Below are 24,308 nucleotides of genomic sequence, written 5' to 3'. Positions count from 1 at the left end.
ATCCTCAGCTGCATCGAGGAGACTAGCTTTGCACAATAGATCTGCAGGATGTGTACTTCCATGTACCCATTGCAAAGAAACATCGGAAATTCCTACGCTTCCTAGTCGGCACCAACCGCTATCAGTACACCGTATTTCCGTTTGGTCTGGAGTCTGCACCCAGGACCTTTTCAAAATGCATGGCAGTGGTGGCGGCTCACCTGAGAAAGAACAAGGTGTTTGTCTACCCTTACCTGGACGACTGGCTGATCAAAGCCTCCACCTACCAGGAAGCACAATTGCATTTCAACAGGACGGCTATTCTGTTGAGCCAACTGGGTCTACACATCAACATGTCCAAGTCTGTTCCGACTCCTGGTCAGTGTCGGCAGTACTTGGGAGCCTCCATCGATACTCTCAGAGCAAACGTGTGTCCTTCGGAGGAGTGACGCTTATCGATCCTTCGGAAGGCCCAGACTATCATGTCCGTTTCATCAACGACTGTGAGGACAGTGTCGTCTCTCCTTGGGTCGATGGCTTCTTGCATCGTCCTTACACCACATGCACGCCTCTACATGAGACCGCTGCAGGTAAGTCTGGAGGATCAGTGGGACCAGAAACGAGGGAGCTGGGAGGACAAGATCACACTGCCCCAGCACGCTCAGCAGTAACTGAAGTGGTGGTGTTCAGCGGAGAATCTCCTCAAGGGGGTTCCATTCCACAAGGGCATTCCAATACAGACCATTGTGACCGATGCTTCTCTCCAGGGCTGGGGAGCGCATTCAGACCATCTGCAGATCCAAGGAAGGTGGTCCCAGGCGGAGTCCACGTACCATATCATTTTTCTGGAACTCAGAGCTGTTCACTTGTCACTGAAGGCCTTTCATCCATCCTTCCGGACCAACTCCCTGCTTGTACAGATGGACAATACGACCACGATGTGTTACCTCAACAAGCAGGGAGGCTCAAGATCGGGCACACTATCTCAGGAAGCGCAGGCGATTTAGCACTGGCTGCTAGCCAGAGGACTGACAAGAACGGCGACCCATCTACCAGGTGTACAGAATGCTCAGGCTTGTTCAGGAGAACCGTGAGTGGGTTCTAAACGACGAGGTGCTAGGAGACCTCTTCGAAAGATGGGGCACTCCTGACATAGATCTGTTCGCTACCGCCGAAAACAGCAAATGCCGAGACTTTGCCTCCAGGTTTTACCAACCAGGGACTCTGGAGAATGCGCTATGGATCAGCTGGTCGAACAGGTTTCTGTACGCTTTTCCACCCATTCCCTTGATTCCGGCAGTGCTCCTCAAGCTGTCTCAGTCCAGAGTGCGAATGATCCTCATTGCTCCGGAGTGGCCTCGACAGTGGTGGTTTACAGACCTGCTCCACCGGTCTCTCTAACCTCATCTACGGCTTCCATGTCGGCCGGACCTTTTAACGAAGTTCGGGGGGGGGCAGATGGGGCACCCCAACCTCATCATTGAGTTTGGCGGCTTGGCTCTTAAGATAGTACAATATGGGCACTTGAACTTGCCTGACAACTGTATGGAAATACTTAAGGAGGCGAAAAGGCCATCCACCAGGACTTCCTATGCCTACAAGTAGAAGAGGTTCTGCATTTGGTGCACATCCAAGAATGCTGACCCTACCTCCTGCAAGGAAGATGTCATCCTTCCATACCTCTTGCATTTGGCTCAATCTGGCCCTAATTGCCATTCTATTAAGGTTCAGCTCCCAGCATTACCTGCATATAGGAAATGCCCTTCACAAACATCCTTTTTCCAGATACCTGTCATTAAAGATTTTTTGGAGGGTTTGAAGAAGGTCGCCCCCCCCCCCCCCCTCATTAGGCGTCCTTTGCCTTCATGGGAGCTGAATGTGGTGCTGTCCAGGTTGATGAAGGAGCCTTTTGAGCCTATTCATAAGTCTTCTCTACAGCATTTGTCCTGGAAGACTGCTTTCCTTGTGGCTATAACATCAGCGCGCAGGGTGAGTGAGATTCAGGCTTTGTGTTGTCAAGAGCCCTATACAGTATTTCATGCTTCCAAAGTTGTCATGAGGACTCACCCTAAATTTCTCCCTAAGGTGAAATCGGATTTCCATGTCACCCAGACCATCACATTAGCGACGTTTTTTCAACATCCCTCCTCTCCGGCGGAGAGTTCTCTGCATTCACTGGATGTGAGGCGGGTGTTGAAATTTTACTTCGATAAGACCAAGGACATTCGTAGGCCAGACCAGTTGTTTGTGAATTACGGTTCAGTCAGGACTTGCCTTGCCACCTCCAAACAGTCCATATCTAGGTGGATTGTGTCCTGTATACAACTATGCTACCAGAAGGCTAACAAGACTCTAGAGGGTAAGCCTAAGGCTCATTCAACTAGAGGCAAAGCGGCTACTACAGCTTTGCTACGTAACGTTCCCATTGCAGACATCTGTAGGGCGGCTACGTGGAAGTCTGTCCACACATTAGCGAAGCATTACTGCCTGGAATCTGATGCCAGGGCAGATGTGCAAGTTGGGCAGGCTTCGCTGAGGAATTTATTTGCTCAGTAAGGATTTTTTTCTTTAGTTTTCTTTCACCGCTTGGTTGGTTTTGGGATGGGCTTGCCATTCTAGTCACAGATTATGACTATACACAGAGATCCCCTACTACAGAAGTAGTTTCTTACCTGTAACTCCAGTTCTGTAGTAGGGGTATCTCTATCAAACAGTTGGGTTTGAAACGCGTCTACTTTTTTTCCTTTGTCAAACAAACCATGCTATGTAATTGACTCACTGATGTAATGAACTTTGTCTTGGATGTAGGAAATGGTGATTACTTAGAATCATTTCTGCATTTCAGTAGGAATATATAGGATCTATTTGGTTGTTTGACCTTGGGAGTCTGAGTGTGTTCCACCAGGTCTGGGGCCACGTAAAAGTAACTGTGTTGTGTGGCGACTCCCGCCCTGGTGTGATGGTTGGATGGTGTGAGTGTCTGGTATAAGTGTTTGGCGGAATCTGTTTGAGGTATGCTTGAAGGTTTGCATTGATTGTGTGGTGGTGTCTCGGTGATTGTTGTAGTTTGATGAAATTTAGCCTTGTGTACATAGTTTCCCTTCTTTTGTATTCATTGTTGAAGCACATGTACATAAAGTATTGTTGATACAGTAATGTGAAAAATATCTGCTAAATAAAATAATTGATGGCGTGGTAAAAAGTGCGGACCTATATGTTTTATTCATAGGTTCTGGCTATGTAAAAAAGTTTTGGAGTGTTGCTCAGTATTGGCAATTGTTCCGTTTTTTTGTTATAGTGACTCAGCCTTACTGAGTAGAGTCAAGGCCCTTTGGTGTTTCTTAAAATAGGTTTAAGCCAGCGTAAGAGGTCTTAGACAACCTTAGAATGCTCTCGAAGTGGTAGCATTATTTATTTATTTATGTAGTGTTTTCTATAGCGCGAACATGACCCAAACCTGAGTGTCGTAGCACTTTACAAATCAAATGCAATCAGTTTCCTTCAGTGTTTACAAATAAAAACATATTAAATCATACTAGGCGACAACACAGGTAATAGTAGAATATGCTATGCCTTAATTTCATTTAGACTGTAATATATAGTTATGGTTCCAAGTCCAGTCCCATATCCCTGTGGCTTGGTAGAGGTATCTTCAATCGCTGTTGTTCCTTGAATCTTGCATATGGACTTGAGCTGTCCAAACAGGGCTGATGGTGGCCCAAAGGTACGAATCGCTGAAAGCCCACTGACATGTACAATCACCGGAGTCATTGCTCTGATATTAGCAATACAAGCATCCTATTCGCCCAGCTGAATGTAGCCTATTCAGGGAAGACTGAGGGACTTAAAGGAGCCTAGAGTAAACTGTAGATAGTTAAGGGAGGAATTTACTCATGAGAAAGGACTTTGCCTCTTTTTCGAATTGTGAGACCGAGGTAATTCCTCTGATATTTGGAGGAAGCGCATTCCAAATTCTTGGTGCAGCTCTTGAGAATGCTCTATGATAAGTTCTCTTCTTACGAAACAATGCTGGTTTCAGTAGGAAGTCTGGGACCCCCTCGAAGATCTGAAGCCTACTGAGATGGTAATTTTCTGGGCAAGGTAAAGTGGTGTTTTGTAGTGTAGAGCTTTGTGAGTAATACACACCATCTTTAGCTGATTTCTTGCTTCATACGGTAGCCATTTGAGCGCTTTCAGATGTGGAGTGATGTGGTCAAATTTTCTAGAACCTGTTAGTAGTCTGGCTGCAGCATTGAGGCAGGCCTTTAGTGGAGCAGTTGAAATCTTAGGAAGCCCTACTAGAGTTGTGCATCCATACTCAATCCTTGAGATAACCAAAGCTTGGACTGCCGTTTTAAGATCAGCCGTGTTAATGAACGGTTTCAATTTTCTGAGATAGCTCAGATGGGATCTGGCATTTTTTGCCATTGTATTGATCTGTGCTCGCATGTTTAAATCCTTATCTAGCGTGATACCTAGAGACTTGGTAGACTCCACTAGAATCTCAGTACCGTTAAGTGCTGTAATCAGTTTGATCCATTCCTTGATCAACGTGGAGAATTTAGGAGGGGAGATCAGAAGGAATTCTGTTTTCTGTGAGTTGAGCTTAAGATGGTTGCTGGATAGCCAGCGGACAGTCTTTTTTAGTGATTTATTCATTGTGGTGATCTCTTCCAATTATGTGATCTTCATATACAGCTGGGTGTCATCTGCATACATGTGGAATGAGATGCTAGCCTGCTGCAATACTTCAGTGAGTGGCTCGATATACAGATTGAATAGTGATGGGGATAGAGATGAACCTCGAGGAACACAAATATGACTGTAGGATGGAAGGGATAGATTGTGGTTCACCAAAAATCTTTGCGATCTGTTCTCTAAAAAGGAGTGAAACCATTTTAGGACTATATCCGAAAAACCCATCTTATTCTCCAATTGGCCTAATAGTTTACCATGGTTTACAGTGTTGAATGCTGAGGATAAGTTTTGTTGCAATCTAGAGCAAGTAGAGCATCATCAACTATGTGCATAATTGCTATTTCCGTGCTATGGTCTGGTCTAAACCCTGACTGGCAATCGTTAAGTAGCTTAAATTCTGCGATGTGAATGTTCAGTTATTGTTGAGCACATTTTACCAACAACTTGGCCAGTAGCTGTGGAGAGCAGTTTTCAGGCTTAGTCCAGAAGGAGTATAAATCAGCTTGTTTTACCCAAATGCAATCTTACAGTATAGATTAAAGGGAAAAAAACGCACAAGGTATTTATAACAATATGTCGAAACAAAACCCTTTCAGGCATAGTGACGCATAAATTGTGCAAAAAAGAAGAGAACTCTGGGTAGTTCTCAAATTTAGGTGGGAAGCTTCTCCTGTTAGAGCACTCAACACCAGCAACACTCTAGATCTGCTCACCTCAAACGTCTGTTTTTCTATGAAAGTTTTCAAGCATAGGATTAGCACAGTGCCATCCACGCCGAGATAGAAAAGGACAAAGTCTTTTGCCATTTCTACAGCAAAGTCTTTAAGCATAGGACTAGCTCAATACACATTGCTGTCCTCACCGAGCTGTAAAATGACAAAAGCCATTTATCACTCCAGGCACAGTATTACAGCTTTGAAATGGTAAAATACGAACTCAAGCCAACCTGAAATGAGTAAATGCAACCCCTGACACAGTGTTTCGCTCTAATTAGAGCTCTTCGGAGAGGTATAGCTTTGTCCAGACACAAGGGAGCACCCAGTATAAGTCAAAATAAAACCCTTTCAGGCATAGTGACGCATACATTATGCAAAAAAGAAGAGGAGAACTCTGGGTAGTTCTCAAGTTTAGGTGGAAAGCTGCTCCTGTTAGAGCACTTTCAACACCAGCGACACTCTAGATCTGCTCACCTCAAATGTCTGTTTTTCTATCAAAGTTTTTAAGCATAGGAGTAGCACAATGCCATCCACGCCGAGATAGAAAAGGACAAAGTCTTTTGCCATTTCTGCAGCAAAGTCTTTAAGCATAGGATTAGCACAGTGCACAGTGCTGTCCTCGCCGAGCTGTAAAATGACAAAAGCCATTTATTACTCCAGGCACAGTATTACAGCTTTGAAATGGTAAAATACCAACTCAAGCCAACCTGAAATAAGTAAAAGCAACCCCATACACAGTGTAAAAATATGTATTTATTAGATAATACTCTCTAACACATACATGTATCTCCTAACCGGAGATCTGCACAATGCACACAATATTTAGCAAAGAAACACACTGAATAGGAAGTACACAGTGGACCCCAGGTGGGGACCAAACCATATACTAAGGAAGTGGTACAAGAACCATAACTCTGGTCAAAACAAGGTTGAGAGAATGTAGAAGTGCTGGGGACCCACAGAACCACCCAAGGTAAGTAGATAGGGACCCCACGGAGAGTGTGTGCAGTGTGGGAACACGACCATGTGCTCTGTACAAGTCTACGTGTAAGTTGCGGTTGGATTTTTAAAGATTAAGGATCCTTCCCAGTGGACCCTGAAGAAACCCAGTGAAAGACAGAAGGTTGGAGAGCCACCCCACTGGTGGACACCGTAGTACCCATGTAAACCCACACCAGGTAAGCCGGGTGCATACGTGTGAAGTGGTGTCGGAAACTGCAGTCTAACCCAAAGAACGACTTCAGGAAAGTGCAGCTGCTGAAGAAGGAGAAAGTGGCCGGTGGAATCCAAAGGTAGATTCAAGCGGAGAGGTACCTGCAAGCAGAGGGAAAAGAGTCTGTCTTGGAAGACGAATGCGCTCTGATGTTGGGTGTTGCAGGAGAGTTGACGAGGACCTTGACTGTGCAGCTGTATGGACTAGGCGATGCTGTGGACGTCCAGAAACTGTACACGATCTGTCCCACAACGGATGTTAAGTGCTGAGGGGTCGGTGTCCGACAGGAGTATCAACAAGCCTTGGCCAGTGCAACCAATGCAGGAGCTTAAGAAGGAGCAACGTCTGGACCAGCAAGGTTGCAGGGACTCGACACAAGGAGGGCAGGGCCGAACAATCAAGGGAGCCCAAGAGAAGCAAAGGCCACCCTCAAATGGACCTACAGGCCGGAGGAACTGGAGCCGCGAGAGTAGCTCAAGCAGCTCACCAAAAGATGCAGACCTTGATGCGGTGTGGTGCAAGATTCTGGTCACAGGAGATGCTAGAGATAGCGGCTACTTGGAGCCCGAAGATCTTCTCGAAGAGAAGTCAACAAGCCTTTACAACTGCAACTTGACGCAGTGCACAGGGGTCCGGTTATTGCAACCCCCACAAGGGATATTGGACTCAAACTTGGTGAGAAGGCAGAGCAGGCCTCAGGAGCTGTGGGAAACCACCACCTTTGTTGCAGAGCTGTTTGGAGTCTGGAGGAGATCAGGATCAGCAGACCACTCGACTTAGTTGCAGTGCCTGCGTATGCAGGGAAGTGACTCCTTCACGCCAAGGGAGATTCCTTCAGGTGTCTTTGATGCCCACAGGCCTTGGAAAGTTCCTGTATGGTGCAGAGGCACAGAGGATGCAGCAGACTTGAAGGGAGACGAAGTCGAGCCCAAATGAAGTCCAGTGAAGTTCAGAATGCCCAGACAATAGAAGAAGTGGTGTCTGATCTGAATCTTATTCCACGACGAATCTAGGGACCTACACCCAGGTAAGCCCTCCAGTACCCTAGGGAAAGGGTTGGGATGATTCATGGGGACCCTCCAAGGAGAGGGTCTAGACAGAGAGGAGGGTCTGGACAGAGGTGAGGTTACTCCCATGTAGTTTGTCCAGTTTTGTGCAGGAGCCAACGGCTCCCAGGACTGGTTTGAACTTGACTATGCCTGGGGACACCAAATGTACCCCTAATTCAGACTGAGTGGCGCTGGCAAGCGCACCCACTCTGCCCCAATACACTAAATCCTGTCTGGGAGGTGGTAACAGTTTCTCCGGGGGAAAAGATCTCCCAGAAGTGCACATCCCCCCCCCTCCTGCCACCCCTTAAAGGACATATTGTCTAATAACTGCTTACAGGGAACTGTCAAGTTCCCTGTGGAGTGGAACCCATTTTAGAATGGTCTGCATGAAACGCTGCCAGATAAAAGCTGTGTTGCTCTATGTATGGGAGGTCGCCGACGTCCCAGCCCCCCTCCATCAACTGTTCCGGTAATCGTCCCACCGATGTACTACCCGCCAGCAGCCTCTACTCCCAATTTTCATCCGGAACTAGCCATCGGGCTGCATGCTCAAGGTGCGCGGCATAGTAATAAAAATCTATACATGGGACTTCCATTCCCCCATCTTCATAACGTTTGGTTAGGGTAGTTAAAGCCAGTCTGCTATGCTTGCCCACCCAGAGAGGCACATTCAAAGGGGAGTTGAGTTGCTTAAATATGATGCGCAGTAAGGGACACAGTGAGTTCTGCAGTACATATAGACTTTGCAGAAGCAACACCATTTTTGCAGTAGCCATCCGGCCCATTAGCGAGCTTGGCAGAATGGTCCAAAATGTTATTAACGTCCTCAAGGACTCCAGGACCCTCTCTGCATTTAAGATGTAAGCAAAGCTGTTTGGCCCTAGAATGCGCCACTTTGATTCCCAAATAGCAAAATTGCTCTAATTCCCAAAGCAATCCCCAAACCGGTAAATGATCTGCCGGCATGCCTACCAAAGAGGCTAATAGGAATACAAGGGACTTATTGCAATTCGTACAAAGACCCGATATATTCCCAAAATCATATAGCAGCTGTAAAAGCCGCTGCAAGGTGTTCCGAGAGTAGGAAACATAAGATAAGGCATCATCGGCATATAGGGAAATACATGCCGTACCCCAGACATTCATATGCCCCAGTCATGCAGCATCTAATGTACCCATATAGCGAACAGCTCTATTGCCAACGCAAGTAAAAGGGGAGAGGGCGGGCACACCTGGCTGGTTTCCCTACCAGGTGACCATGCCGCCGAGGGATATTGTCCCACCCTCACAGCTGCAGCTGTGTGTGTGTGTGTGTAAAGGAGCTGTACTCCCCTGCGATACCTAGGGCTGAATCCCATAGTCTGCAGTACCTGAAGCAGGAAGCCCCAATCCACAGTGTCAAAGGCCTTTCCCAGATCGATTGACACTAGCGCGAGTTCTTCATTGCATTATGTCATGTCTCATGTAATACATGCGTCAGACGCCGGAGGTTCATGCCGGTGCTCCTTACTGGGATAAAACCACACTGGTCCTCATGTACCAAATGTGGCATATGTGGTGATACTAATGGTCTTACTATGTATTTTCACACCCATGTTTACCATAGTGACAGATCTGTATGCTGTAGGGTCAGTGGCATCGCCCCCTAGTTTAAGGAGCATACAGATCTCGCCCACCTGCTTTGTAGGTTGAAAAATGCCAAGTTCTGAAGCTTCCGTAAAAACCTCGAAGAGGTTCTTTGTTAATGTGGCCAAAAACACCTGGTAAAACTCAGACTGGAACCCATCGCCACCCGGTGTTTTGGCCCATAGGAGCATATTAACCCCTTCCGCGCTAATGACAAAGCCAGCTCGTCATGGGCGTTACCTGCGCTACGCGGATGACGAGCTGGCTTTGTCATAAACGAGCCATTTTTTAAATTTCAGCGCACAGCGGGAAAACGCGGTAGCGCGGTAGGGGTCCAGCACTGATTTTAAGCTCTTCTAGCATTGTGTTCAGCCAATCCCTCCAGAAATGAGAGTAGTCATTTGCGCTGACATTCTAATCCACTATTAAAGTCAATGGGGTGACCCTGTGTCCCTCTGAACCTGGTTATTGTCGTTATAGTCTACAAAGCAGTTCCGGGAGTAGCAGTTCCGTGGGGTAGAAAATAATTCCTTTAAAGTAATGGAAATTTACAAGCTGCAAATAGTTACTAAAGCGCACACAAAAAATCATTCGGTTTCAGTGTACATTTTACATTTAAATATCTCTTTTGGTCAAACTGTTATACAACAAGTATAGACAATGCGAACAGTCAATTAGTGACGTGGTGAAAAGGGTGAGGAAATTGTCCGCTAAAACAGAAACACATAAATGACAAAACATAATAAAAAGTATATACATATATCTCTGTCCAAAAGTTTAGTTCAAACAGTAACCCGAAATATCAACTTTTTTATGGGTACAATGACTATGGACAGGAGTCAATGGTACATTGACGTTTCGACCCAAGTGTCTGTACTATCGGGTCATCACGTAGGGTCTTCAGGACAAAAACAGTGTGACAGCCAGGTAGACGTAGAATACACTCCTCCAGTCCTGGGCGGATTGAAGAATGGATCTTGTCAAAGCATCAAGAATTGATTTGCATATGGCTGGGTTCAAACTGGAATGGCATGTGAGCAAAAAAAACGATGGATTTAGGCCCAGATCTCTGTACTGAGGTGACTTTATGACCTTGTTCTGCATTCTGTCCATCAATTGTTCTTTTTGAGGTTGATAAATCTGGCACTCTGCTTGCCCAGATGATCAGAGAGGAGCACCCTCCGGTTCCCATTCTCGGTATCCTAACACTACAGATGACCCACGTCACTAATCTGCTAGAAATTAATATGTCTTTGCGCGACGATTATGCGGATCTATATGCAGCTCTGCCTCCTACTGGCTACCAGGCCATTTGCACCTTTTTAAGTGACTTGAACCTGCCGCAGATTCCTGCCATGGATAGAGAGGCTCTAGCAGCCCCATTGTCTACCTGCAAAATTCGTGAGGCCATTAAGGAATTGCCCCGTAATAAAACCCCAGGAATAGACGGACTCCCGTGGAGTTCTATATCCCCTTTATGAACGGCCTGACATCGCAGTTGGAGCGTCTGTATACCTCCTCTTTGGAGGAGGGAGTGCTTCCTTCTACTGCAAGCTTCCCTGTTGAAGCCCAACAGGGCCCCCTCTAATATGTCCTTATACAGATCCTATTGTTACCTAACACAGAGTACAACATTCTGAGCAAGATACTTGTATGTAGGCTCCTCTCCCTAAAATTATACATGCAGACCAATACAGCTTTGATCCTGGCCACCATACCTCCCTAAACATACATGCAGATTATATCACATCATGGATGAGGTCCAAAGACATTTTCCATGGGCGGGCTGCCTATCAGTAGATCTGCGCCAAGCTTTGACACCTTGGGATGGGATTACATGATGACCCTTCGGCATCCTTCCAATTGCATACGATGGCTTAAACTCTTATACACCTCTCCCACGGCAAGAACGCTGACAGGGGTGCACATTTCATACACATAGCCCATTTTTCGAAGTGCCAGACAGGGCTGCCTGTTATCCCCGTTGTTCTTTGTGGTTGCACTGGAACCATTAGCGCAGTGGCTCAGGCAGGGTGAACACAACTGAGAAATACCTATAGGGCTCGCAGTCCACATCTTGTCTTTGTGCGCAGATGAGACAATACTGTATTCCAGAAACCTTCGCGTGAACCTGCTCATAGTGGCACAGACATTTGCACTCTTTGAAATCCTCTCAAGATTGTCCATCAGTATTGATAAATCCTATGCTTTCCTCTTTGCAGATACGCCCATTGGTCTGGCTATGCCATTCGGAGACCGGTCTATCCAGGTAGCACCCACTACATTTAGATACTTCGAGATCCAAATATATAGAGACACACAAGACCTATTAGAACGGAATCTCCAGAAGGCGATTAGCTCCCTTCGCTGCAGATTGCCTTTTGGACCCCGCTCCCACTATCCACGGCTGGCCGATTAGCACTTGCCAAAATGGTAATGATGCTACGCCTCCTTTATTTTTTTGTAAATTTACCAGTGACGATATGGTCTTGTTTTTTTAAAAATACTGAATACTCTCCTGATAGACCTGGTCTGGGGCTCTGGCAGAAGGCAAATTAATCTTGCCAAACTGGAGCTGGCGTTGGATGGAGGGGATTGGGAGTGCCAGATTTCAAACTCTATTGCCTAACAGGACAACTGCAATGGCTAGCTGGAAACAACCTTCAGGAGCTCCATTACAGACCGCTCATGATAGAGCAAGGTAAACTACACAAACTAAGTTGCGTTGGCTTGCACACTCTCTCCCTGATGCCTCGTTACTCTTGCATACTGGAAAATAGCCATGAGATACACTGCCCCACTCTCTCATACGCCCCGAATATACCGCTGGGTGTTAAATGTTTGTAGACCAGGATTCAGTTTTTAGTATAAACCTGCTTATTTTGTTGAATAAGCGCCATTAATAATTTACGGACAAGCATTTGAAAAACCAGGTGCTATTCTGAACATAAATGGGTTCCCATATTATGCATTTATAATTTAATTTAGTTTTCCCCAATTTGGCTAGGAAGGGCAATGCCCAAATGCGTGGGATTTGCACCAGTGCGTAGACCCGTAGAGCAATGTTAATTTTGCAATTTACATGCACTGTCCTTGAGGGATTGGTGCCCTTTATCTGGTATTTGTAGGCTTAATTAATGTGGGGTTTGTTCGACATAATGTGCCCTCTGCGCTCATCGCACCTTCTGTAATAAGTGTCCGCAGAATATTGGAATTGGAAGTTTTTGGTTTATATAACTTACTATAACAGCGGCAAAAGGTGCGTGAGCTAATGTGTTATTCCTATGTGTAGTGCTAATAATTTCTGTGGCTATTTGTAATACAATGGGTTTAACAAGATAATATTTTGTCAAGTGTTTAATACTTACATTGCTATGTCATGGATTTAGTTTTGATTTTAATGTATGAAATAAAACTAGCTTGTAATTTAACTGTATGAACCCTTTCTGTTTTTTGTGCGCGGTCATAAGGATAATTTACTCTCCTCCTATGATGTGTGGTTGGATTTCGCAGACTCCTTTTGTGGATACGCTTAGGTTTTCCTGAACCTTTGCTGTTTCAGTTGGAACTAGAAATCATACCTACACATGTGCTGAGTTAAGCCAGTGTCAGTACTCTGGATGCCCTCCCAGGGGTATGCAGGTGTTGAGAAAAATGGGAGTAGCTGAATCTGGCAAATTCTTAATTGAAAGTTTCTAGTGTTAGAAATTCAATGTAAAAAGGCAGTGCTGTGTCATTGTGCAATGTGGGGCTAGATGGGGCCAGTTTTCTATGAGCTGTTTTGTTTTATGTAAGTCAGAAAAATGGTGAAGGCCTTTACCGTTTGAGTATTACATGAAGAGGCAAATGAATAAGCAAGGCAATGAAGAGATTTCCCATTGAACATTTGTAAGATAAAGATAGGAATCAGTGAGCGAAGTATAGTAGGTCTTTGTTAAAGTGCTGCACATTTATTGGCTTCAGTTGTGTATCCTTTCTGCAACTACATTTGTGTTTACTGCATTCTGGGATGCATGTCGTATGTGAACCTTGCTTTCTTAGATACATTTGTAGTCTTTCCAGCAGTTACACAAGTTGTGGCCTATAGTTTTTTTTCAGTTTCACCCTATGTATTCCTATATAAACTGGGATCCTCAGTTTTGTGCCAACATCATCCATGGTTCCACAGTAGTTTAATCACTTGGGTCCCTTTAGTTGAAGGGCAAACTATGTAATGGAAATATGAACATCTGTTGAAGATATTTAAAGGTAGAATAGCTCGAAAACTACATGGTAGTAGGATGCAAAAAGTGTCAAAACTACGAGAGCTGTCTAATTTAGAGGCTATACGTTTCTTAAACACATTGCCCAAATCTCCACAGTGATCATTCAGATTGTTGATACCGCGTGTATCAACCAGAGTTCTGCAGTGAAATTGAAAGGCCTTCTTATATACTGGCAGCATTTTCTCTGCATCTGCGCGTCTGTTGCTTCCTCCTGCAGCTTTCAGCATCTTTGCCTTTTTCTTGCTCTGAATGACTTGCAGCACGTGTTTGCCTCGGAGCAGAGGGAGGACATCTTTCGCAGCGCTATCGACCATGCTGGCAACTACCTCGGAATCTTGCTGCGGACGAGGAAGGAGCCGATCGACTTCGAACAGTGCATCACCCTGCGCATGGGGAAGTACAGCAATGACGAATCCATCACTTCCCTGGCAGAGTTCATTGTTCAGAAAATCTCACCTCGGCACACAGTAAGTGCTGAAAACCAAGTTGAGAAGCTCATTTGGTCCTTGGTTTTTATTAATTGTAGACTTGACAGTCCAGAATATTGTTGAATTTGTTTTCTACATGTACATTTTACGTAGCCGAAACGTTTGGTAAACTGGCATAAGACTGACTCTGTATTCTTCTATTTGAAGGAGCCTGTAAAAAGACTACTAGCACTTACAGAAACCTGCTTACTGGAGCGAGACCCCGCCACTTATAACATTGCGACACTTAAACCTTTAGGAGAGGTACGTGGAACCTTTTTTGTTAATGATACTATGGGGGCAAATATTCCTATTTTTATCTCTATCCTTTGACTAACATCTCTGAGCCTAGTAATGCCTCCCTCCTGCTGATTGGGAGCAATTTTTGGGGAGTTTGGTGGTGAGAGCCACATGGCTGTATTGGGCCCTTATTTGCAAAAGGCAACAGTTACTCAGTGGCTTACAAGCCCACCCCGTCTGATACCTCGTGCAACTGAAATTAGATGAAAGAAAGATATAGTGTGCTTTCTTACAGGCCCAGAGTAGAGTGTTCTAATAAAGGTCTGACCGTGTTCTTAATGCATTATTTAAAACATTGATTCTTCATATTTTTCTGTTTGCAATAGTGTTGTGATAGTATCATTGAGCATATAGTAGTACAAAATGTTTTGTTTGTCATAGTTTCAGGCAGTGTATGAAGGACCTTCTGTAATAATGCTGACAGCTATCAGAAGTAAACCTAGAAGACCTGTTATTACAAGAATACTTATACAGGAAACCGACTACAACGAACCAATACATTTTAAGTAACATTGAAAAATACATTGATACAACCTTTCTTAATTGTACCCTATATGAAGCTTATCCTTTTTTAGAATCCACAACCTAGTATGTAAAGGTTTCTTTATAATTCATCTATAAAGAAAGTGTATTTTAAAAATAGGTCTTTCCTTTTTGTGGTATGTACCTAAAATCATAATTTTTCTTTTAATCTTTTTTGCGTTAGTTATCTGTAAACTTGTTTTTCTATTCAGTTTTCACTGCTACTGCTTAATCCTATAGAAGACTACAGCTTTTTTTGTCATTTGTGTATCAGCATCACTCACAAAACACTGTCACACAACACTCGGTGCGTCTTTAACCATGCTTTCCCACTGTAGGCATGTGTCTCACATTCTGTGCCTCACTCTTGCCCAAGCAAATGCAGAGAAAAATATGGACAGGCACCTACAAGAATACACAACACACCCCTCTTCATACAGAACAACACACACAACAAAGCACATCACACCTACATTTACTCTCATCCGGGGTAAACTAAAGAACAAAATGGATATCCAGGTACAGAAACATCAGTGTGCTCCCCAGATGTCTAATGTTTAATTCCTAGGAGATAGAGATGTGAAACTGCTAAATATACATTGGACAGTCCTAGGAAATCTAGGCTTCCCTTAGTCGCGGAAGTTCTTCTTTACCTATTTGCACAGAGGCTGTCAAGCAGAATGCACAATAAAGCAGCATGCCCTCCCTCATTATCACCATGGTCCATATAAACCACTCTGCATACAAGGGAGTATGTAAATGCTCACCTCTTGATCACAAAGGAACCATTTCAGGTCTGCAAACCTCCCACCTGCATGTGATGCAAGACAGTAATTTCTCAGACTTCCACAGCACACCGCCTTTCAAAACATGGATACACATAGACAACTCTTCTTTAAATGATTCACAAGTAAGTTAGACCATATGTCTCCTCTGAGCGCTCCAATTATAGTTATCCTGGTAATAAAGTACTGCCATTCTTACCATCTATTTGGCTACATTATGTATTTTAAAGTGGGTGACCAAAAGTAGAGATATCCAGCATGGGTCCAAAATTGCAAAATTCATAGGAGATTTTCTTGATATCCACATAAGACAAATTTACATTAAATTAATCTAACTATAGCTCATTTAAATTGTACTTGGCAAACCTTAAAATCTGGCATGGATTGGGCCAGCCTGTACCTACAGTACATTGGACTCCTCATCTAAGCGCTGGCTGTAACTAAGCAAACTCTAGGATGTGGTTGTATAAGATGAACTTTTTTGGTAGAGTTATAGGTTACTGAAAGGTTATAACTACCATTCTCGTTCAGTAGTAAGTATCTTCTCTCTCTAGCCACAAAATCTAAATGCCGAAATCCTCTGGGCGCACAGAGCATTTACTCTCACCAAATATCCTAGCATCATGACTCTCACATCCGCCGAGCCAGTATATAACTGTGCTAAAGGTAGTTGGAAATTGATCCTATAGGTCATACTGACTTTGCTCAACACCTTCCCATTTTATGTATTCCTTTTTAGGTCGAGCCTGTAACAGCGCGCATGCGCTGATCTGGCGTAGGCTTCATGTAGGGGCTTTTGAAAACTAACCTAAGAATCGCACACGCTTGTGTGTGTGCTTTTTGTTTTGGCCCACGCTATTGGCCTCTGCTTGCTTCTTTTTAACAAAGAAAACACGCAATTGACCAAAGGCAGGCGCATTGCTCCGCCCATGGCCTATTGGTGTCGGTTACCCGCACGGCCACCATCTCTTTCTCTCTCTCCCTCTCCCTCTCTCCCTCTCCCTCTCTCCCTCTCCCTCTCTACCTCTCCACCTCTCTCTACCGCTCTACGTCCCTCTCTACCTCTCTCTACCTCTCTCTCTATCCCTCTCTACCTCTCTACACATCTCTCCACCCCTCTACACCTCTCTATACCTCTCCACACATCTCTCTCTACCTCTCTACACCTCTCTCTACCGCTCTACACCTCTCTCTACCTCTTTCTCTCTCTCTCTGCCTCTCTCTACCTCTCTCTCTCTACCTCTCTCTCTCTACCTCTCTATATTTTGGAAAATGTCATGTTTACAGCCTGTGTGTGTGAGTGCCCTAAACACATGATGCAAATAGTGCTATTTTCACAGCTTTTTTTGTGACTGCACTGACAACATGGTTCCAATAGTGCTGCATTCACAGTCCTTTACTTCGGCTGAGTCCACCAAGTCTTTCAGAAATTGTAATTTCTTTGCACACAGGTTTGTGTGTTTGTGTGTTTGCACACACAAGTTACTGCTCTTAACACGTGATGCAAATAGAGCAGTGATAAGATGTTAAGAGTGTGTGGGCATGCTAGTGGGGGATAATATACTGCATTGCTAAACATTTATAAGGTCCCAAAGGCGAGGTCTACTGACTATGCCAATGCTTGTTCTAGTAGCTTCTTCATAATCAAGTGAGCGACCAAAACTCATCCTCACCTCAGATTTTAGGACTGACCTATTTATTTTAATTTTTTTATATATGCTTTTACTAGCATTTATTTTTTACAGTTGTACATATGACCAGGTAACTTTTATTCATTACACATTGCCGAACTAACGGGGACTATCACCTTACAGAACTTTAATTTGTAGCCCATATGCTTCACTAAATTTATTGGAGCATAAATCTTTTCTCTGGCCTTTGATCCTAATTTCCTTACAACTCCTGGTTTTTCCTTTTTCCTTCTGGTCAGTTTGATAGCATCATGTACTCAGGGGAGTAACCTTAGTCTGTATGTCTATTATTCATTTCATATTTGTTATAACATATAACCTGTCACTTTAACTGGGATACAATAAAACTGTACGTCATCCAGCGGCACCTCCAACAACTTCTGCTATCATTTGGAGGGGGTTAGGTTAAGGGCCTGGGGGGGTGGGGGATCTGTTGTGTAATCTAACTCGTATCCTCATTATCCTGGGCTCCAACATTCTAGGTACAACTATGGTTCCACAGATGTCACTGTTTTGCCCTGCTCCCCTGTCTATGCTTGTTTGCTCTCCCTGTTTATCGACTTGTGGTATGCCAAGCCCTCCATATCTCTGTCCATAGGTGTGCTATAGGGCAGCTACAGAATTCCCTGGCTTCCGCTCTTTGTATGGCCCATTCTTCTGCCCTAGCCTAGCTTTCTCCATTCGTTTCCCAGAGTGTTATTGAGGGGCCATTCGGGGTTTTCCAGACCATGGCTACTTGTTTACATGCCAGGGCTAGGTCTTCGAATCTTGAACCCACTTTTTTAGCTTTTCGGTCTGGGGAATATTCCCAGAAGACCTACTTCAGCAGAGTGTGGGAGGTTCCGGGCTAAAGTCTCATTGACTTGGGTTAGTACTGTCTCCCAGCATTCTTGTAGTTTCGGGCATCTCCAGGGCATATGTGTAAAGCCCACATCTTGTTGTCCACATCTGTGGCATCCCCAAATCTCCACCTTATACATCACGTTCTGTCGGTAAGACGCAAGATAAACCATGTGCGCCAACTGCTTAACACTTAATTCTGGTAAGACGGAGGTCTTCCTTTTTGGTGCTCATACCAACTTCTGGTCCCCCGATCTTTGGCCCGTGGAGCTTGGGCCACTACCAACGCCAGTGGTTAAGGTTAAGAACTTGAGACACCTTGATTCTAAACTCTTGTTTGAAAATCATGTCAACCAGATTACCTCTCTCTCTTTTTATACATTAAAGCTCTTGAGAAAGATCCTCCTACGTAAATAGGTGGTTTCAGCACTCGTCTTGTCAAGAGCCGACTACTGCAATGGGCTTTTTATCAATCTTTGGAAAAAGTGTTTTTCCAAATTGCAGGTAGTGCAGAATGCGGTGGCTCGGCTCCTGTTGAACATCCCAAGACACAAATCTGTGTCGAAGTTGCTCAAGGACCTACACTGGCTGCCAATAAAAAGATGAATTGAGTTTAAGGCTCTATGTATAGTTTTTAAGGCCACACATGACAATGGACCCGGCTTTCTGAAGCGGAATCTGCTTCCCAATGTCTCAGTCCATTGTCTCCGTTCATCCTCTGCCCATGATCTGATTGTTCCTAGGGCCAAAACATTTTCCTGGGGGGGAAGAAGCGTTCTGGTTGGCGCAACTAGGTCGTTTAATTCTCTCCCAATAACGCTGAAACAGGAAACTCATCTGTTAGCTTTCAGGAAAGCGCTAAAGACATGGCTGTTCAGTCTTTAGGGTGCTTTCGAACCCCCTAGCTTAAATCCTGCTTTTGATGAGCAAGCGCCTTGATACCTTCGGGTGAATGTTTTGCGTTCTATAAATCTCTGTTTCATTTCATAGTTTAATTTGGATACGCTTCAGTGCAGCATTTCTAGACATTTTCTTTGAGCTCCTTAATATCTCGATCCATAATTGAAGACTATGATCCCGATTTTCATGCCATCCGGCATCATCACAACAGATTGATGCCTTCAGAGAGTCCATGTTGTAGATTTTCGGCACTCTTTTGGCTACCTCTGGCACATCTTCGGGCCCAAGGATCTGAGTAGACCTCTGGCTGAGATACCACTGACTGGTCCACCTTCTGCACCAACTATGCCTCCAGAACCCTCCTCAGGCTTTGCCTGACTCCGAAGCCAACATCGAATCCTGCTGTAAAATCCACCCCGGTCCCTGTGACATTGAGGTCCTCGGTGATGCTTCCTTCATCAGAGGGCGACTCCGTCCCTAGCGTCCTACCCAACTCTGAGCCAAATCCATATTGGCGTCGACTGAAGTCTCATCTGAATGCCCTACCAATGTACCCAGTTTGACTTCCTTCTGATTCTGGAAGAACTATGCCTGTATTTAGAAGTCCCCCTTAGCCATATACCAGCTTTTCCGTTCAGACTCGGACCAGAGCTAACCAGCCTTTGGGGAAGACAGTGGTGATGAGGGGTAGTATTTCTCCAACATTATGAGAATTTCAATTTATATCTAGATTTACAATATGCCAGTCGGTCGGACAATTCCCAGAAACTGGGTTGTGTTCTCCCCCTGAAACACCGACTAAAGAGGGCGCCTCCCTCGCCCTGGTAATGAAACATGTGGCGGAGGGGTTAGATTTGCTGTTGGCCTCTATAGAAGTCACAACCAACGTTCTAACAGAGGTTTTGCAAACAGGATAAACCCTCATTGGAGCATTTGCTCCCACTAATGAGGCCGTAACTGACACCCTTATGGGTACCTGGTGTGATCCGTCTGCCAAACACCAAAGAGAGGTGCCAGAATACCTTGATTTTTTAACACAGCACCCAACACCAAAGAGTTTGATGGTTTAAAGATCCACCAGCAGGGTAATAACTGTTCTTTCCTCATGCCTGCTCCTGGCAGAGTTGAAATTCCTTAAGGCCTTTGGGAAGCAGATAGTTTACTAGACCATACTTGTTACATTTGTCACAGGCTTTTAAAATAGCTCATATGACTCCATCTCGAAGGAGTATCCCGACGCTCTGTGGAACAAAGGTAAGACAACATATCAAAAGAGCCAGATTTTCAAAAGTTTTTTAAAGCTCCCGAGGTCATGATAAGATTGTATATGGTGGGGGAGACTGTTCAATGGTGGGGGGCTAAGTAAGTGAAAATCCGACTGCCGAACCTTGTGGTATGAATACGGCAGATACTTAGAACTAAGATTTCTGCTAGTCCTCGGTTGCAAGTAGGCAGGTCCATTGCCTGCTAGAGATTTGTGAGTGAGACAGTGAAGCTTAAACAGGCTGTAGCCAGTGTAGGGTTCTTAAGGTGGGAGCAGAAGAGAAGCCAGGGGGAGTTTGTAGACCAAATGCGCCACAGTGCTTTGAACTACCTGCAATTTAAAAAGAAGAGTCTCACTGGCAGCCACCAGAAGACATTGCCATAAATCAAGTGACTTATAATTTAAGGTTGAATTCGAGTTCTCCTAGACCTCGCCCAGAGCCACTGGAACATATTTTTGAGCGTGCGCCTGGTACTGAAGCAGGTGCCACAGATGGACGTAACCTATTCTTTTATGGAAAGTTTGTCAGACACCAGAAAGTCTTGGGTTTCTTTTACTTCTCGCCCCATCCCCTACCCCACCCCACCAAGACCATTTAAGTCCATTGTTCATGCAGGATTTAACTGCAGGTCGTTGTGATCCAAATGTCCTTTCTTTCTGCAATCTGCAGATCTCTAATAGATATGAGGCTTTATCATCTTTAGAGCAAACAGATTAACCAGTCTTTTTCTGGACTGCTTCTAATGATCCAGAGATGTTCCACTTCATGGACAATATTTATCTGTGGCTATGGTGGGCACTGTTGCTCTGTCGAGTTTAAATGTAGTATTGCAGAATGTGGGGATCTCTGGACCAAATTGCATATAATCCTGGTTGGTTTCAGTTAGTCAAGCAATATGATAGTATCAGTTTCCAGGAGACACAGGAAAAATATCCCTGATATATTAATGGTTATGCCACCTTTTACAGCCCACCAATTTCATCTCCTTCCGGAAGGGCCACAGGTGGTTTGATATTTGTTTTGGTCAAACTTGGTAGCCTAACTGTTCTGTAACTGCATTGTACACCCCAATTATCAAATATTGTTTTTTAAGCTCCCATAGGTTGGAGTGTTCTTCTACTGATAAACTATTATCATAATATTTTAGATTTTTCTATAATGAAAGATGTTGATGATATGGAAGATCACTTACAGAATGTAGAGAATAGGCAGTACAAAGAAATCCTGATAATATGGGTAGTAGATTTTAATATCTGCATTTGCTATTCTAAAACTATAACAACCTGTGGTCTTCGGGATGATTTAAATGTACCGCTAGCCCACTGTAGACATACTCCCTATGGAGATGCCTTGAACAGGTTAATTTTAGCAAACAAACTTGGCTTCGCAATGGATTTTAATTCCCTTAGTAATAATTTAGGCTAAAGGCTCCTGTAGCACACTTAATTATAAGCTGTTTTTCTCAGACTTAGTACCTATTTTTCAGAAGTATGAGGTATTAAGCTGTATTAGTGACAACAACCCCTTACAACAACCTGCTTACCTTGCAGTTACCAATAGATCTCGTTATTAAAGACACTCATGCCTTAGATAATGCCATCAAATGCACATAGAATAGGGGAATTTGTGTTCAGCAGAACCAGGTGGACAGGGATCCGCTCATAAGGGGTTTAGTGGTAAACAACCAGGCATCAATTTTAATTCTACTTTACAGCAGGAGGGCGTCCCAGGGACATTATACTGACGTTTACTTCCTTAAGTGCCATCATTGCATCAAAGAGCAAATTGTTAAATTAACTAGCCCAAGTTGGTTTAATCGAGCTTGCTCTAAAGCTCATAAAAAAGTTTAAAGACTAGTCTTGGGAAAAGCCCACGGGATAAGGAGGATATACCTCTGGCCAGGAAAGCCTACAGAGCAGACATTTCAGACAGGAATCCTAAAACTGGGACCAAAGCATGGGAAGATTTGGAGACTGCAAGTAACCTAAGGATCCCCATGCCTTTTGGAAAGTGGTAAACCACCCCTTCCTTTCAAGCTATGAAAAACCACAGATAGATGCAGTGGTTTCTGTCCAAGATCTTTGTTCCTACTAATTCAAATCAGGCAGTTTCAATGGTAGAAGAAATATATTATGATCTTAAAGCATGCCGTTAACCCAGAAAGAAATAGATTATGATCTTAAAGCATGCCGTTAACAGTTGTTTAATTCACCTGACATACGTCATTCTGGCTATTCAAAGTTGTCCTTCAGTAAAAGCCCCAGGAAAGGATGGAATTCTCTCGAACTTATTTAAAGAACACCCTCAATTTTGGCCTCCTTAATTACAAATGTTTTGAGAGCAGCCATTGTAGGCCCTCTTGTTCCAGCCTGACACGAGGCAATCATTTTACCTGTATTAACAAAAAAGGTACAAAAGCCAACCTTGCCGCTATAATCCTATTTCGTTATTAGATAGCACCATAAAAATATTTGATAGGGTCATATTGTCTAAACTTCAAGACTGGGTTTCTGAAAATCTTGTGTTGCCGATGTACAGTTCAGGGTAAGTCCAGATTTCGGTACAGTGGACCAGAGCATTAACCTTTATCTCATTACCCAAAAATAAATTAAGGCTAAGAAGGGATCCTTGCATCAGGCCTTTAGGTACTTAACATGTTCCTTTGACACGGTCCAATGATGTAAACTATGGGGCATCATGTAAGGCATGCAGATAGACCGGGCACTAGTTGATTTACTCTGCAAGCTCCATAGTCAAACTTCAGTCAAGATCTGCTATAGTTGGGAGGCAATCTTTCGCATAAATTAATTGAACTGTAGGGGGGCACCAAGGTTATATATTGACCCCCTTTCTTCTTATATTATATATTAAGGGCTTAGAAGAGTTCTTGAGATGTAAAGTTAAAGACTTGCCCAAGATTGCTTTCTGTTTGGTACCAATATTATTGTATGCGGAGGATGTGGTACTCCTAGCTAGAATGGCCAATGGATTGCAGATTCTTTTGGATGCCTTTAATATCTTTATGAATGACATTTGGGTAAAGACACATTTTTACTAAGTCATTTACAATGAAGTGTGGATCCAGGTTTTCAAAATCCAGAAAATTGTGCCTCTGGTGCAGAGATTATTAAAATCCCGAATTTTACATATTTGGGAATTCCGTTCGATTCTGCTTTTAACTGAAAGTTTTTGTTAAAAATTTGTCTTAAAATTTCAGAGATCTGTTAATTCAATTTCTCGTTTTGCTAAGAAAACAAAGGCATTAACTGGTTAAAGAACTTGGCCATATTTTTTAAAGTAAGTGCCTATCCATTGGTACTTTTGGACCTGGAGTGTGGGGTTATATGGAGTCTAGCTCTTGGCAGAAAGTGGAAAATAAATTCACTTGTAGGGTCTTTGCTGTCCCCCAATAAACAGCTACAATCTTTTGTCATACTGAAGTGGGTCTCTGTTTGTAGAAGATTACATTAAATTACACACTTTGTTATTATGGCTGAGATTATGGAGGAAACCTGAAACACATTTGTTCTAGAGCCATAAGGTCAAATTTTCTTATTTTAGATAATGCGACAGACATCCCATGGTTGCTTTAAGTTAAAAAAAGAATTTGGGACACCAGAGCTCTTTTCAAAACACATAGAATTCCTTGCACTTGACTTCCTCTGCAGTCAAAGAACCGTTTTATACTAGATGTTTTTCTGTGCATATCACAAATTTGTATGCTAGGGAATCTGGCATAATCTCTCGGAATATGACTGTGAACCTCATGCCAGCAATTTTCCTTCAGTTTATTTCTGTTGAGTCTTTATAACATAATGGGGTAACCTGAGAAAATGTCCATGGACCTGGGTAACAATTGGTATAGAAGACAAATGGTCTTAGACTAATTACTCTTACAGATGAGTTGTACTCTATTAACCCCTTCGATGCTTATGACGGAACGGTTCCGTCATGAGCGCCGGTTGGGCTGTGCTAATGACGGAACCGTT

General features: G+C 43.8%; 1 protein-coding gene across 2 annotated transcripts in view; it reads left to right on the top strand.

Annotated features, from left to right (window-relative positions):
* Positions 1–24,308, top strand: part of DNAJC13 (DnaJ heat shock protein family (Hsp40) member C13) — a 1,517,524-nt gene that overhangs the window by 378,119 nt on the left and 1,115,097 nt on the right. For both annotated transcript variants that reach the window (XM_078663869.1, XM_078663868.1), the window contains exons 7-8: positions 13,810–14,016; positions 14,185–14,280. In XM_078663869.1, coding sequence (XP_078519995.1) covers positions 13,810–14,016; positions 14,185–14,280 — 303 coding nt within the window. The remainder of the gene's footprint in view (positions 1–13,809; positions 14,017–14,184; positions 14,281–24,308) is intronic.

Source organism: Lissotriton helveticus, chromosome 10 (assembly GCF_964261635.1).
Source record: "Lissotriton helveticus chromosome 10, aLisHel1.1, whole genome shotgun sequence".
NCBI lineage: Eukaryota > Metazoa > Chordata > Amphibia > Caudata > Salamandridae > Lissotriton > Lissotriton helveticus.
Note: the sequence above shows the minus strand (reverse complement) of the source record. Positions and strands in the feature narration are given on the sequence as shown.